We start from the raw sequence: 10,876 nt of genomic DNA on the forward strand, positions 1-10,876 counted from the left end.
GCGGCTGCGTGGATTCAGGAGAAAAACACTGTATACATATATCCTACCACAAGTAGGAAGGGAGATATAAGATTTTCATAATGTTGCCGAATGGATGCAAGAAATGAGTCATAGAAAGAGAACATTTCACCTTAAATTATCATTTCATAATAAAAATTCTTTAATTATCACTATTAAACGCCGGTGTACACAAAAAGTTGAAAAATAATAGTTGTGGGCTGCGATCAATGGTGGCTTTTAAGTTTTGTGGGCATCCACTTTCAGAAGACCACAACTCTCAGATCTTGCCCAATTAAACCCAATAAGAGTCGTGCAATGTGCGCCTGCTCGCGGCATCCATGTTGGCAGAGAGATATGCCGCTGTCCAATCGGCTCCGTTCCCTGATGTGATGCTCCAATCACAAGAGATATGCGGCTGGCCAATCGTGTTCGTTCTTGTTGTACTGCATCGCCAAGTGGATGGCAGTGGTTGGTTGTGCGCATGAAGCGTAGGAGGCGTTGTGCGCACCCGAGTTGAGTGCGTGGAGGCGCAGGCGGGCTGTACCTCGTGCCGAGCGATGTCAGTTTGGGTGGCTTTTTTCGATCACAGCCTTCTCTCACCCGCCTGCCTGACCGTGCAGCTGGTGTTTGGACCCCACCTGGGTGGTCCCAGCTTGTATGTGTCTCGTGCGGAGATTGTTTGGGTGTGGTTTGTCTGCTTGTCTGCCTCGTTTGCATTTGGATCGAGCCACCGGTGTTTGGATGCGTTGGAGAACGGTTCGGCTTGCTGTACATGCGCTCGGCGCACTGGTCGTTCGAGTAAGATAAATTCTGATACGTCCCTATGGTGTGGTGGACGCAGCCCACGTAACGATCGCTCCCTTGCGTGTTATCTGCTCCTTCTATATACAGCTGTCACTTTTGTCCTCTGTTTGTCCTTCCGCCTCGCTTCAGCCGCCGCCTCTCATCCTCTGTTCCTCGTTCCGCCTCGCCGCTGCACTGCTTCTGTCTCCGTTCCGTACTTGCCATCGCCGCTCCCCGTTTCTCGCCATCGCCATCGCCTTGCTTGTTGCCTGCTTGCCGCGTCGCCGCTGTACTTCCTCATGACTCCTCTCGCTTTTTTTGAGGGATCATGGCTCCTCTCGCTGCTGCTGTTGCGTTTGGTTAGGGTAAGCTCCTTCTTTCGTTCAGTTATTAATTTGCGCTGCTTCCGCTCTCCACTCAGCTGTTCATTTTTCTTCCTTGCGCTTTCTTTTCGTCTGTAGGGTGCCTGCGGCTGCTTAGTCGTGCGTCCGTGCGGCTGTTTCTTCCTTCTTTCCGAGGTGAGGTTCTGTCCGTTCCCCTACTTGTAAACAGCTCGATGAAATGCGTTACTGTTGCTTCTTTTCAATGTGGGATCTTTCCTGTGTTGCTTGAGTCATGAATGCGTGTGTGCCATGGATCTATTGTTTGCTGCTTCTAAGAGCCGATGGGATTTGCTTTGTCCTCTTCCCAGGGGCCTTTTCGCCCATGCTGAAGATTTATAATGGCATTAGTTGAAGGCCTCGTTTTATTTCTACGGAGAAGGGACCTCATGATTTCAATACCTCTTTGACTGTGGGATTTCATAGATGCGAGAATAGAAAAACATTTGATTTGAATGTCATATACTCCACAATCCTATAGGATTAGCAAGAAAGAGTGTTTGACACGCCTCAAGAGTACTAAAGTACTTGACCTAGAAATTTGGGTGGACCAAAACATATTCTCGAGAATATAGTGCAAAGAAACCTTTAGGTAATTAAACTCCTAAATATTTCAATCCTGCAATCAAAACGACCCAATATGAAAAGTTTCTAAGGATTTCAATCCTCCCAAAATTATGTGGAATCCCTTTGAAACAAATAATTCATTGTTTGTGGCCCACAAACCATTTTGGTCCGTTATGTTAAAAGGAACAAAGAATAATACAATGTTTGTGTACACATTGTTCAAATTATTTTGCACATATTACATGCAGATTTGGCTTCACTAGAGACCATGGTGGTCATATGGTGTATGTATCTAGGAGGAGGGTGTTGAACTAAGAAATTCCCTCTTCTCTTTTTCCGATCTATTGCTGCTGTGCTTAGTGGTCGTGGATGTTCTGTCCTTGCAGGTGGTTGTTGGTTGAGTGTGAGCATTGTAGTCCTTCATCGATCTCTGATCTTGTTCGTCAATGAATTCTGCGCCTTTCACCATCGCCTAGGTATGCTTTGTGTTCTACTGATGCGTATCCATGGATGTTTCTGTGTCGATTTTTGGTTCGTGCCTGTGTTACTCCATTCACACTCATGAACTGTTTGATCTTATGTCCCCTCACTGTGAGACGTTAAAATTGTTTTTCTTATTTCAGAAATCGCACTAATCAGTTCGTCGTCAGATTTGCCTTGCTGTTTCATCTGCTCAAAGGATCATCTTTCTCTTCAGGTTCGATTTTCAGCGCTTTTCCTTGCCGCTTCAGTTTATTGTGCTTTTTGTTGTATGAGATTTGAAGCAAGTTCATCCTTCTTCTTCTTAGAGATTCTGATGAGAATTGTTATGTGTACAAACATAAATTTGAGATCAATTCTGCTATGTTATACGCTTTAAAGCGAGATCAACCTAGTGGACTTGTTTGTGCCGTTTAAAATTCAGTTATGTGCAAAGAAACAGCAAATACCAGTTTACTGTAACTTTTCTTGTATGAGATTTCAAGGGAGATTGTTCAGTTTGTTATTCTTTTTGTTCCTAGAGATTCTGAGAGAGAATGTTATGTGCCGAGGCTGAGTCGCGGACGGCGGCGGGATGCGATCTGGCGGCGCGGCGACCGGATGTGGTCTGGAAAATCGGTGGGGCGTCGCCGTGCGGTGCTGGTGGTGGTGTTGTCGATGTGGGGATGGCGCTCCGCGGCCAGGATGCCGCGTTCGTCCTTCCCATGCGGTTCCCTTGTACGCCTTATTCGTCATCGACCGCATGGTATACAAGGTATGGAATCAGGTCCACTTCCTCCTTTTCACTATACCTTCATGCTCCGCTCCAGGTGGTTCATATCATGATCATTCTTTTCTTTTCTCACATGGTAGAGGGCACTGATGATGCATGCTACGTAGTCTGAATCTCCCTTGAAAATATCCATGAAAATGTATCCAAGTTTTTTCTTTACTAAAACTCTATCCAAGTTATAAGCCACACTGCGGCTAAACTGCAGTTTGCATTTCTTCCAGGATTTAGAGTACCAAACATGCAGTTGTATATGAAAAAGGCAAGCACACAATTGTAACACTCACAGGGAGCACTACAGGGGATTTCATGAGCATGAGCTGTGCTGTACGCTTTAATAGGAAATGAACTTAACTGAACTTGTTGCTGACGTTTAAAATTCAGCTATCTACAGAGAAACAATAAATACCAGTGTACTATAGATTTTCTTGTATAACGTTCCAAGCAAGATGGTTCGGATGGTTCTTATTTTTCCTCTTAGTGATTTTGAGCAAGACTGGTATATGTCTGCCCACATAAAGGTGTCTTGTTTTTTTGAATTTTTTGACAATATGGTCATGCATTCTGAATTTTTGACAGTAAGCTCGTCTTTATGGGATTGCATTCTGAATTTTTTACATAATCAACATGTGTATAGACTGGTGTTGCCTGAGCTGCCTTAGAGAAAGTGAGAACTATTGCCCATTACAAACATGGTGTTCTGTTGAGTGAAATGTAAATTTAAGGTTACCTGACTATGTTTGCCTATTGGGCATAATTTAGGTGTACTTAGAATTGCACACACTGACCTGGGTGGTCAGTTTCGCAAGATATTTTATTAGTATAATTTGGAATAGCCAAAATCATAGAGAAATTAAGATTGTTATATAGTTTTTTTTCAAACTTGTGTGGTTTCCTCCTAACCAGCGCTGAAGCTTGTAGGACCTTCCTACATGATTAAAAATTAGCATAGCATTGTTAGTTGGTTTTGTGGACACTCTATTATGATGTGAATGTATAAATAGAAGATTTTAGGTGTACTTGGAAATTGCATAGACTGACTTGCATATAGGGTGTCTACTGTGGTGTGCACTTTCAAACAAGAACTGAGCTTGTTTGTGCCATTTAAAATACAATGATTTGCAAAGAAACAACAAATAAGTTGCCCATTTTAGAAGTGCTGCAGCAGATCATGAATCGATTGGTGTTTCGAATGTGCTAAATGCACATTAAGATTCAGTTTCGCTTACTGTATCAGATACATGAATATCTTTGTCATCAATAGATCCATTATATATTAATCTATTTTACTATATCTCTTTTCTATTTTGCCTTCCTGATTGTACTCTGCTCTATCCATTTTGCCTTACATAGAGTATTGCGTGCCTTCCCGGTTGATCACGTAGTTACTTACCTGTGCATATAATTGTCATCACTCTTTTTCATGATCACTACATGGGAAAAGTCTAGCGGCAGCGTGGATTTTAGGCCTATCAGTAGTGCGAGATAGAGCGCTACTGGTACGGCGCTACAGCTAAAGGTTAGCAGTAGCGTGGGTTAACACATGCTACTGCTATATCGACTTAGTAGTAGCGTTTTCTTCAAACAGCGCTACTGGTAATTACTAGTAGCGCTTCTCCCTGCACGCGCTACTACTATTATTTTGTATTTTATTTCATATTTTATTCATACACCTTTATACAAGTCTTTCACCCAATGATATAATAAATATCATCGTCATCATATCATTAACAACTTATCATCATAATACATCATTGTCAGATAACACCTCCTCATGATCATCGTTTTCGTCAATGAGACATCACATAGCAAGTTGGTCACTAGTCATAATCACAACTACTCCTCATCATCAACTCTAACACATTGTACCACATAATAAATATTGTATCTCATCGGACCTACTACATTCTCTTAGGACCTACTATATTCTCTTAGGTAAAATAGCATAAAACAAGATAGCCACTGACTCTCCATTATGGAGAATGGAGATTATCCTGTCTCCAATTTTTGCCTTTCGCACAATATTGCTTCCAAGTAGCTCCTTACGATTATCCATACATTTTTCCATTCTGTGATTTTCATGTCTCCATCTCTTTTAGAAATCCGATATGGACAGGTGAGATTCATAGGACGACCTGGCTGTATGTTGAAAACATTAAGGCGACCTTTCTGATACATCCGATGAGGCACGCAATCATCCGGGATTTTCTATTGAAAAACATAGTAATAACTTCGTAGTTAGCAATGTAGTTAAGTTTTAAAAGAATTTATGCAAAAGATGCACGGATGTCGTAATAGTAAAAATCTTACTATGGCATCTTCATGGATGTTACCGTAATTCAACACGTGCACTAGTGGCATGTATTGACCATAATGTGGAGGAGTTTTATTATAGATATTGTAATTCTCAAGATCAGTACAAAATGCGACCAGATGATTTTTCTCCTGATAAGTTAACTCAGAGACATCGGTGTAGTAGGGTCTATCTACCGTGTTCCGCACATTGTTTGAACAATTAAAATAAGCTGTCAATGGAAATAAGCTGTCAACTATTTTGAAATGAACAATATAAATTAGTTAATAACTATGTTTGAGAAACTCACATAGCGGTAGAATTGAAAGCGTATCAACAAGGACCCAAAATGTCCAAATTGTCTTGATCAATGTCAGGATCACCAAGATCCATGGTGACAAACATACCCTTTTGAAAATCATACATCTTGCAAAGTGCTTCCCTACCCGAGCAACCAAAATGGGATACGCTCTTAGAATTGTGTAGATTTACCTCAAAATCCATACCATGATGGGTCCTTAGGTTAATTTTCTTTGTTTCATTCCTCTCATGATCTTCAAAACCCATCCTCTCCAAGACATAGCGTCTTGCATGGCATGGGATAAGCTAGTCGAATTGTAAAAGATGAAAATTACACGTTGAAGTAGTAGAAGTCGAGCTTAATTACGAAAAAACACTTTGCGTCGTAGCTTACCGTATCACAATTGAAGGCCTCCTCGAGCTTAATGCTGAAGCACCGATCTTTGTCCAGGTGAGGCATGTCGCAGAAACCCCGGTCGTCGTGGCACCAGGAGCACTCCCCCGGGAGACTTTCGTCGTCCGTGTACGACATTTTCTATGTTCATAATTCAAATATTAAACTTGTAAAATTAAATATATGTACTATAAAAATTAAATTAGATCATTATTATTCATCACGGTTTGACTATCGGTCTGCCGAGTCTATATGGTGGAGACTCTCCCTCACCGATTCCTCTCTTACATTTGCGACCATCGATGATAATCGTTACTCCTTCTTTTCCTAGTGCATAACAAAGATCTAGCACAAGGAAAAGAAGGAGAAACGACCCCCAGGACAACAGTCGGGATTCTTTGTCCTCTCTCATATATGGTGGATACACTCTCTCACTGATTTTTCGACCTTCGCTAATGGAGCTTCGGCAGACTTAATGTCAACCCGAAATTTCGTTTAATTATTTTTCTAGAAAATCCAGACCACTCGATATTTCCTACATATTCTAGCACAAGTCATGCCAAAATTCACGAAAAATCCCGGCATGACCTTTTGCTAAAATAGGACATATCGAGCGCCTGAAATTTGCCGGAACGGAAATTAATCAACACTCCGGCAAAACATAGGACACTCGGAGGTGTAACCTGAACATGACCGGCCACTTGGGCAACCACATATCCTATTTGAGCAACACAAGATATACATGTTTTTATCTACATCATATCTTATAGGACTCATATTGACATGGAGATTTCGCTGATCTCACCTCGAGGTCGGAGGGGGTCGGTGACAGGGACGACGGCGTGGATGATGGAGGGGCTCGTTGATTTCTGCAAAAACAAAAACCCTATAAATAAAACCCTAGCAAACGACATCGATGCGGGAATAATTGCCTAAACCAAAAAAATAACAACAAATGTGACATGTTCAACTAGTTCTATTAATTCAAATAGTTCTTACTAAATATAAACTTACTATAAATAGAAATAAACTAAAAATAAACTAGTTCAACTAGTTATATTAATTTTCTTACTAAAAATACATTAGTTCTATCAATTCAACTAGTTCTTACTAAAACTAAACTAGTTCAACTAGTTTATTAATTTACTTACTAATTATTTTAAACACTTACTAAAAACAGTAAAAAGAACTATGTTGATTTTTTTCTCTAAACTAAACACTACTGCCCTAATTAACATCTAGTTAAACCATACTGCCCTAACCCTACTGCCCTAGTTCTTAAGCATCTACAAGTACTAACTAATTAGATGAACCCTACGTAGGTGCTTAAGCATCTACAACTACTTAAGCACCCATTGATGAACCCTAGGAATTTGTCCTAAAAACTAATTAAGTATTTACAACTACTGCCCTAATTAACATCTAGTTTAAAATTAAGCATCTACAACTATTGCCCTAATTAGTATCTAATTTGATGAACCCTCACTAATTTGATGCACTATAAAATTTGATGAACCCTAGGAACCCTAGCTAGGCATAGGTAGGGGAGGAGGAGGAGCAGGTGTAGACGTGCTCACCTCGGGCGCCGGCAGAGTTAGGGAGTGGCCGAGGGAGGGGCAGGCGGTGTCGAGGTCGGGGTCGGGGTCAGGCGCACGACGGAGGGCGGCGATGTAGGGCAGCGGCAAGGCCAGGGTCAGGGGAGGCGTCGAGGTCGGGGTCGAGGGCGGCGTCGAGGGCGTGCGAAGGGTGACGGGAAAGCGCGCGGTGGCCGACGGCAATGCAGGGCGACGACGGCGGTGACAGCAGAGGAGTTGGATTTGGGGGAAGTGGCAGTGGGGAAGAAGAACCGCGCGGTTAAGTCAAAAATAGCAGTAGCGTGGTCCAAAAAAAGCGCTATTGCTACATTAGCTATAGCGCTGGCTGGAAAAATGCGCTACTGCTAAGTTAGCTATAGCGCCTGTCCTGAAAGCACGCTACTGCTATGCCTTTTTCCTTTATTTTTATTTTTCATTTGTTTTCCTTCACATTTTCATTTTTTCCTTTCCCTTTTTCTATTTCTTTTATTTTCATTTACTTTTCTATATGTTTTTCATTTTATTTTCCTTTCATTAGCAGTAGCGCCTTCTGCGTAAAACACACTGCTACAACAATCTTAGCAGCAGCGCGCTTTGCTTAAGCTCGCTACTACTATTGGTAGCCTGGCGAGAACAGCAGGGGAATTGTAGTTGTAGCGCTTCTTCGCTAAGACGCGCCACTGCTACAAACTTAGCTGCAGCACGTTTCTTTGCCACGCGCTAGTTGTAAGTAGTAGTAGCGCTTATTTTTGTCCCGCGCTACTCGTAAGATTCTGTGTATAAGGTTTTCCCTAGTAGTGAATTCTCGGCATCGCAGAAATAATAAAGAGCAAGTAATTTGATAATAATATGTACCCTGAAAGCCATTCTTCTTCATGAATATAACATTGTCATCGGATATTATATAAAGATTAAGACTTTTGTTCTTAGAGTTTGGGTAACCGATTGACAGATGCTAGCCTCAAGCTCAAGGCTGTAATCCTTCCTGGAGTTGAGCTCATAAGGAGGATTTATATTTATATATGATAATGATAGGAACAATCAGACTGCATTTGTATTTTTCTTCTTCTTCTTCTGTTCATGCTTTCCTTGGTGTTCACATGTATTATTATGCTTCTCAATTGGAAGCTTTTTTCTCCTCTTCCTGTGAAAAAAGAAAGAGTGAGGCCATGTCATTCCATAGCATATATATATATAGTTTGTGTGTGCCTCCCTATATTACCACACAACCAACCTGCACCTCAACTGTTTTGTTTGCCAAAATTTTGCCGCCCCATCCTCTTTGTATAGCTGCTTTGGCTTCGCTCCAAACAGCTCCTAACACCCAGCCTGCTATCTTATATAACTAAAATTTCCTTTCCCAAACAAACTCTCACATTTACGGCTGTTGCAACCAATACTTAACTTGCTTTCCACCCATTTCTAACTGAATCCAGGAACACCTGGCGGTGTCCAGCACGTTGGTGAGCTTGACGACAACTATTACCGGGGCAATGAGGTGAAGCTCTATGAGCACCAAGTAGACACTCTCTTTGCTATGTTTCGGCACAAAAAGCCGGACATCAACTACTATGTGTGCACAATCAACAAGACCTTTGCCAAACCAGGCCAGCGCATGGTATGCTCAAATGCACATCCTATTCAATGTTTACTAACTTCATAATACAGCAAATTGTATCTTCATACTGTACAACTCCCACTTCTAAATGAGTATTTGTGCGTTTAAATTTATCTTGTCAACACCACTACTAATGCTTTAATGGCATGCACACACTGTATATGAAAATGACAAAATTGCCTTCTGTAAGCCCAATTTTATTTCATCGCCATTCTTTTCCACTTTCATACTTTCTTATACTCACTGAGGTTCATTCAACTCACATTTACAATATTACTCTGTGGTCGACCATTTAATTACAAGCACATTTACTTTTACTTCTTCATGTTCCTTTACTGCTCCACTCTTTTCATGTGCTTCACCAGCCATTTTATAGAATATACAATGCACTTTTGTTATGCATTTTAGTTACCTTAACAGCTGTAAGTTTGTGATAATTTAAACAGAACTTGCATACAGATTTTCCTATTTATACTATTGTTCTATCCATCCTTAAGATAAAAAATAATCCTACTTTGTTCATACCACTTAACACTCACCACTTTACTCAACATACAAATAACAATTATATTCCCTTTCTCACTGTATAGCACACACATCAACACCTACTCTGTTCTTATTTTTCTCCTGCTACTTTTAAAATTCCTACATTATCTTTTCTAGCTTACCATTTTTTCACTCGTTTGTTATCTATTCACACACTAGGCTGTACATACTCGAATCATCAAATGGACAGCAGAAATAGTCACTTCTCTTTGCTCTTTTTACTTGAGCATCCAAAATTATCTTCCATATCACACAACAATTTCTATCCATGTAAATAACCTGCTTTCTTTTACCAGTATTTTCAGGTTAACTATACTAAAGAGAACCTGCTCGACTACATTGATCCAAACAATGATACACTCATGGTCAGACTTGCAGATGGCCATCTGCTCGCCAAGTGTCGCATCATGGTAGCAACTGACAAGAGGGCCACTATAACCATCAACTGGTCTGAGTTTCGTCGCCGCGCCAACATTCGTGAAGGAGACATCTGTGCATTTTGTTTCAGGATTACTTCAAAGCGTCGCCTGGTTCTCACCGTGCACCGCCTCTAGATGCACAATCGAAGACGCTGCAGCCCCTGTGTCAATATAATCTAATATAATGCACTACTAATACTCCTAATTGTGCTATATCCTGTCATGACCTATGGTCCTCTTTTGTGCGATCTTATATCATGTTTTTCAAGACCTACTACTTATGTTAAGAGCACTGTTATTAGTCAGATGTTTCATGTCCACATCCATAATGGGCTTTCTCTGTATAGTGTATATTTCTTTTCCTGCTGCTAAGTTTGTTCAATGAAGATATCATCCCAAATGCTAATTAGATTAAAAAGGATTGTCCAAGGGGCGAGTACAACCGGGCGACACCCAGCTCCTCCTCAAGAGGCACGCGACGGGCGTGCCCCAACACCAGTCTATATATACCAAGGCCCTATTTGGATGACACCCAGTCGGTCCAGCCAGCTGAGGGGCGGATGACACGCAGTCCGTCCTGCCAGATCACAGGCGCGGCAATTATTAGAAGAAAGATTTGGCTGCTGTGGGCTCATTTGAATTTTGGCGAGCAAATTGGACAGCTGAACAGAAAGTTCAAGTAAACTGAAAAAAAATGACCATAGTAAACTGGAATTTTGTCAGCCATCCAAACGCTCGCCGATGTCCACAGTC

At 41.3% G+C, this 10,876-nt stretch overlaps 1 protein-coding gene across 4 annotated transcripts; it reads left to right on the forward strand.

The window, feature by feature from the left end:
* Positions 1 to 927: 927 nt before the first annotated feature.
* LOC123154364 (uncharacterized) lies at positions 928 to 10,461 on the forward strand. 4 transcript variants are annotated; one of them, XM_044573119.1, is made up of 7 exons: positions 928 to 1,148; positions 1,245 to 1,301; positions 2,117 to 2,206; positions 2,354 to 2,427; positions 2,734 to 2,964; positions 8,977 to 9,158; positions 10,001 to 10,461. In XM_044573119.1, the coding sequence occupies exons 5-7, from the start codon at positions 2,811 to 2,813 to the stop codon at positions 10,256 to 10,258; spliced, it is 594 nt and encodes a 197-aa protein (XP_044429054.1). In that variant the 5' UTR covers positions 928 to 1,148; positions 1,245 to 1,301; positions 2,117 to 2,206; positions 2,354 to 2,427; positions 2,734 to 2,810; the 3' UTR covers positions 10,259 to 10,461. The 4 variants fall into 4 exon arrangements, 1 of the variants encoding a protein (XP_044429054.1); XR_006476813.1 differs by lacking the exon at positions 8,977 to 9,158 and having other exon boundaries at positions 2,732 to 2,964; XR_006476812.1 differs by lacking the exons at positions 8,977 to 9,158; positions 10,001 to 10,461 and adding an exon at positions 6,024 to 6,095 and having other exon boundaries at positions 2,732 to 2,964.
* The last annotated feature ends 415 nt before the right edge of the window (positions 10,462 to 10,876 follow it).

Source organism: Triticum aestivum, chromosome 7A, assembly GCF_018294505.1.
Source record: "Triticum aestivum cultivar Chinese Spring chromosome 7A, IWGSC CS RefSeq v2.1, whole genome shotgun sequence".
Taxonomy (NCBI): Eukaryota; Viridiplantae; Streptophyta; class Magnoliopsida; order Poales; family Poaceae; genus Triticum; species Triticum aestivum.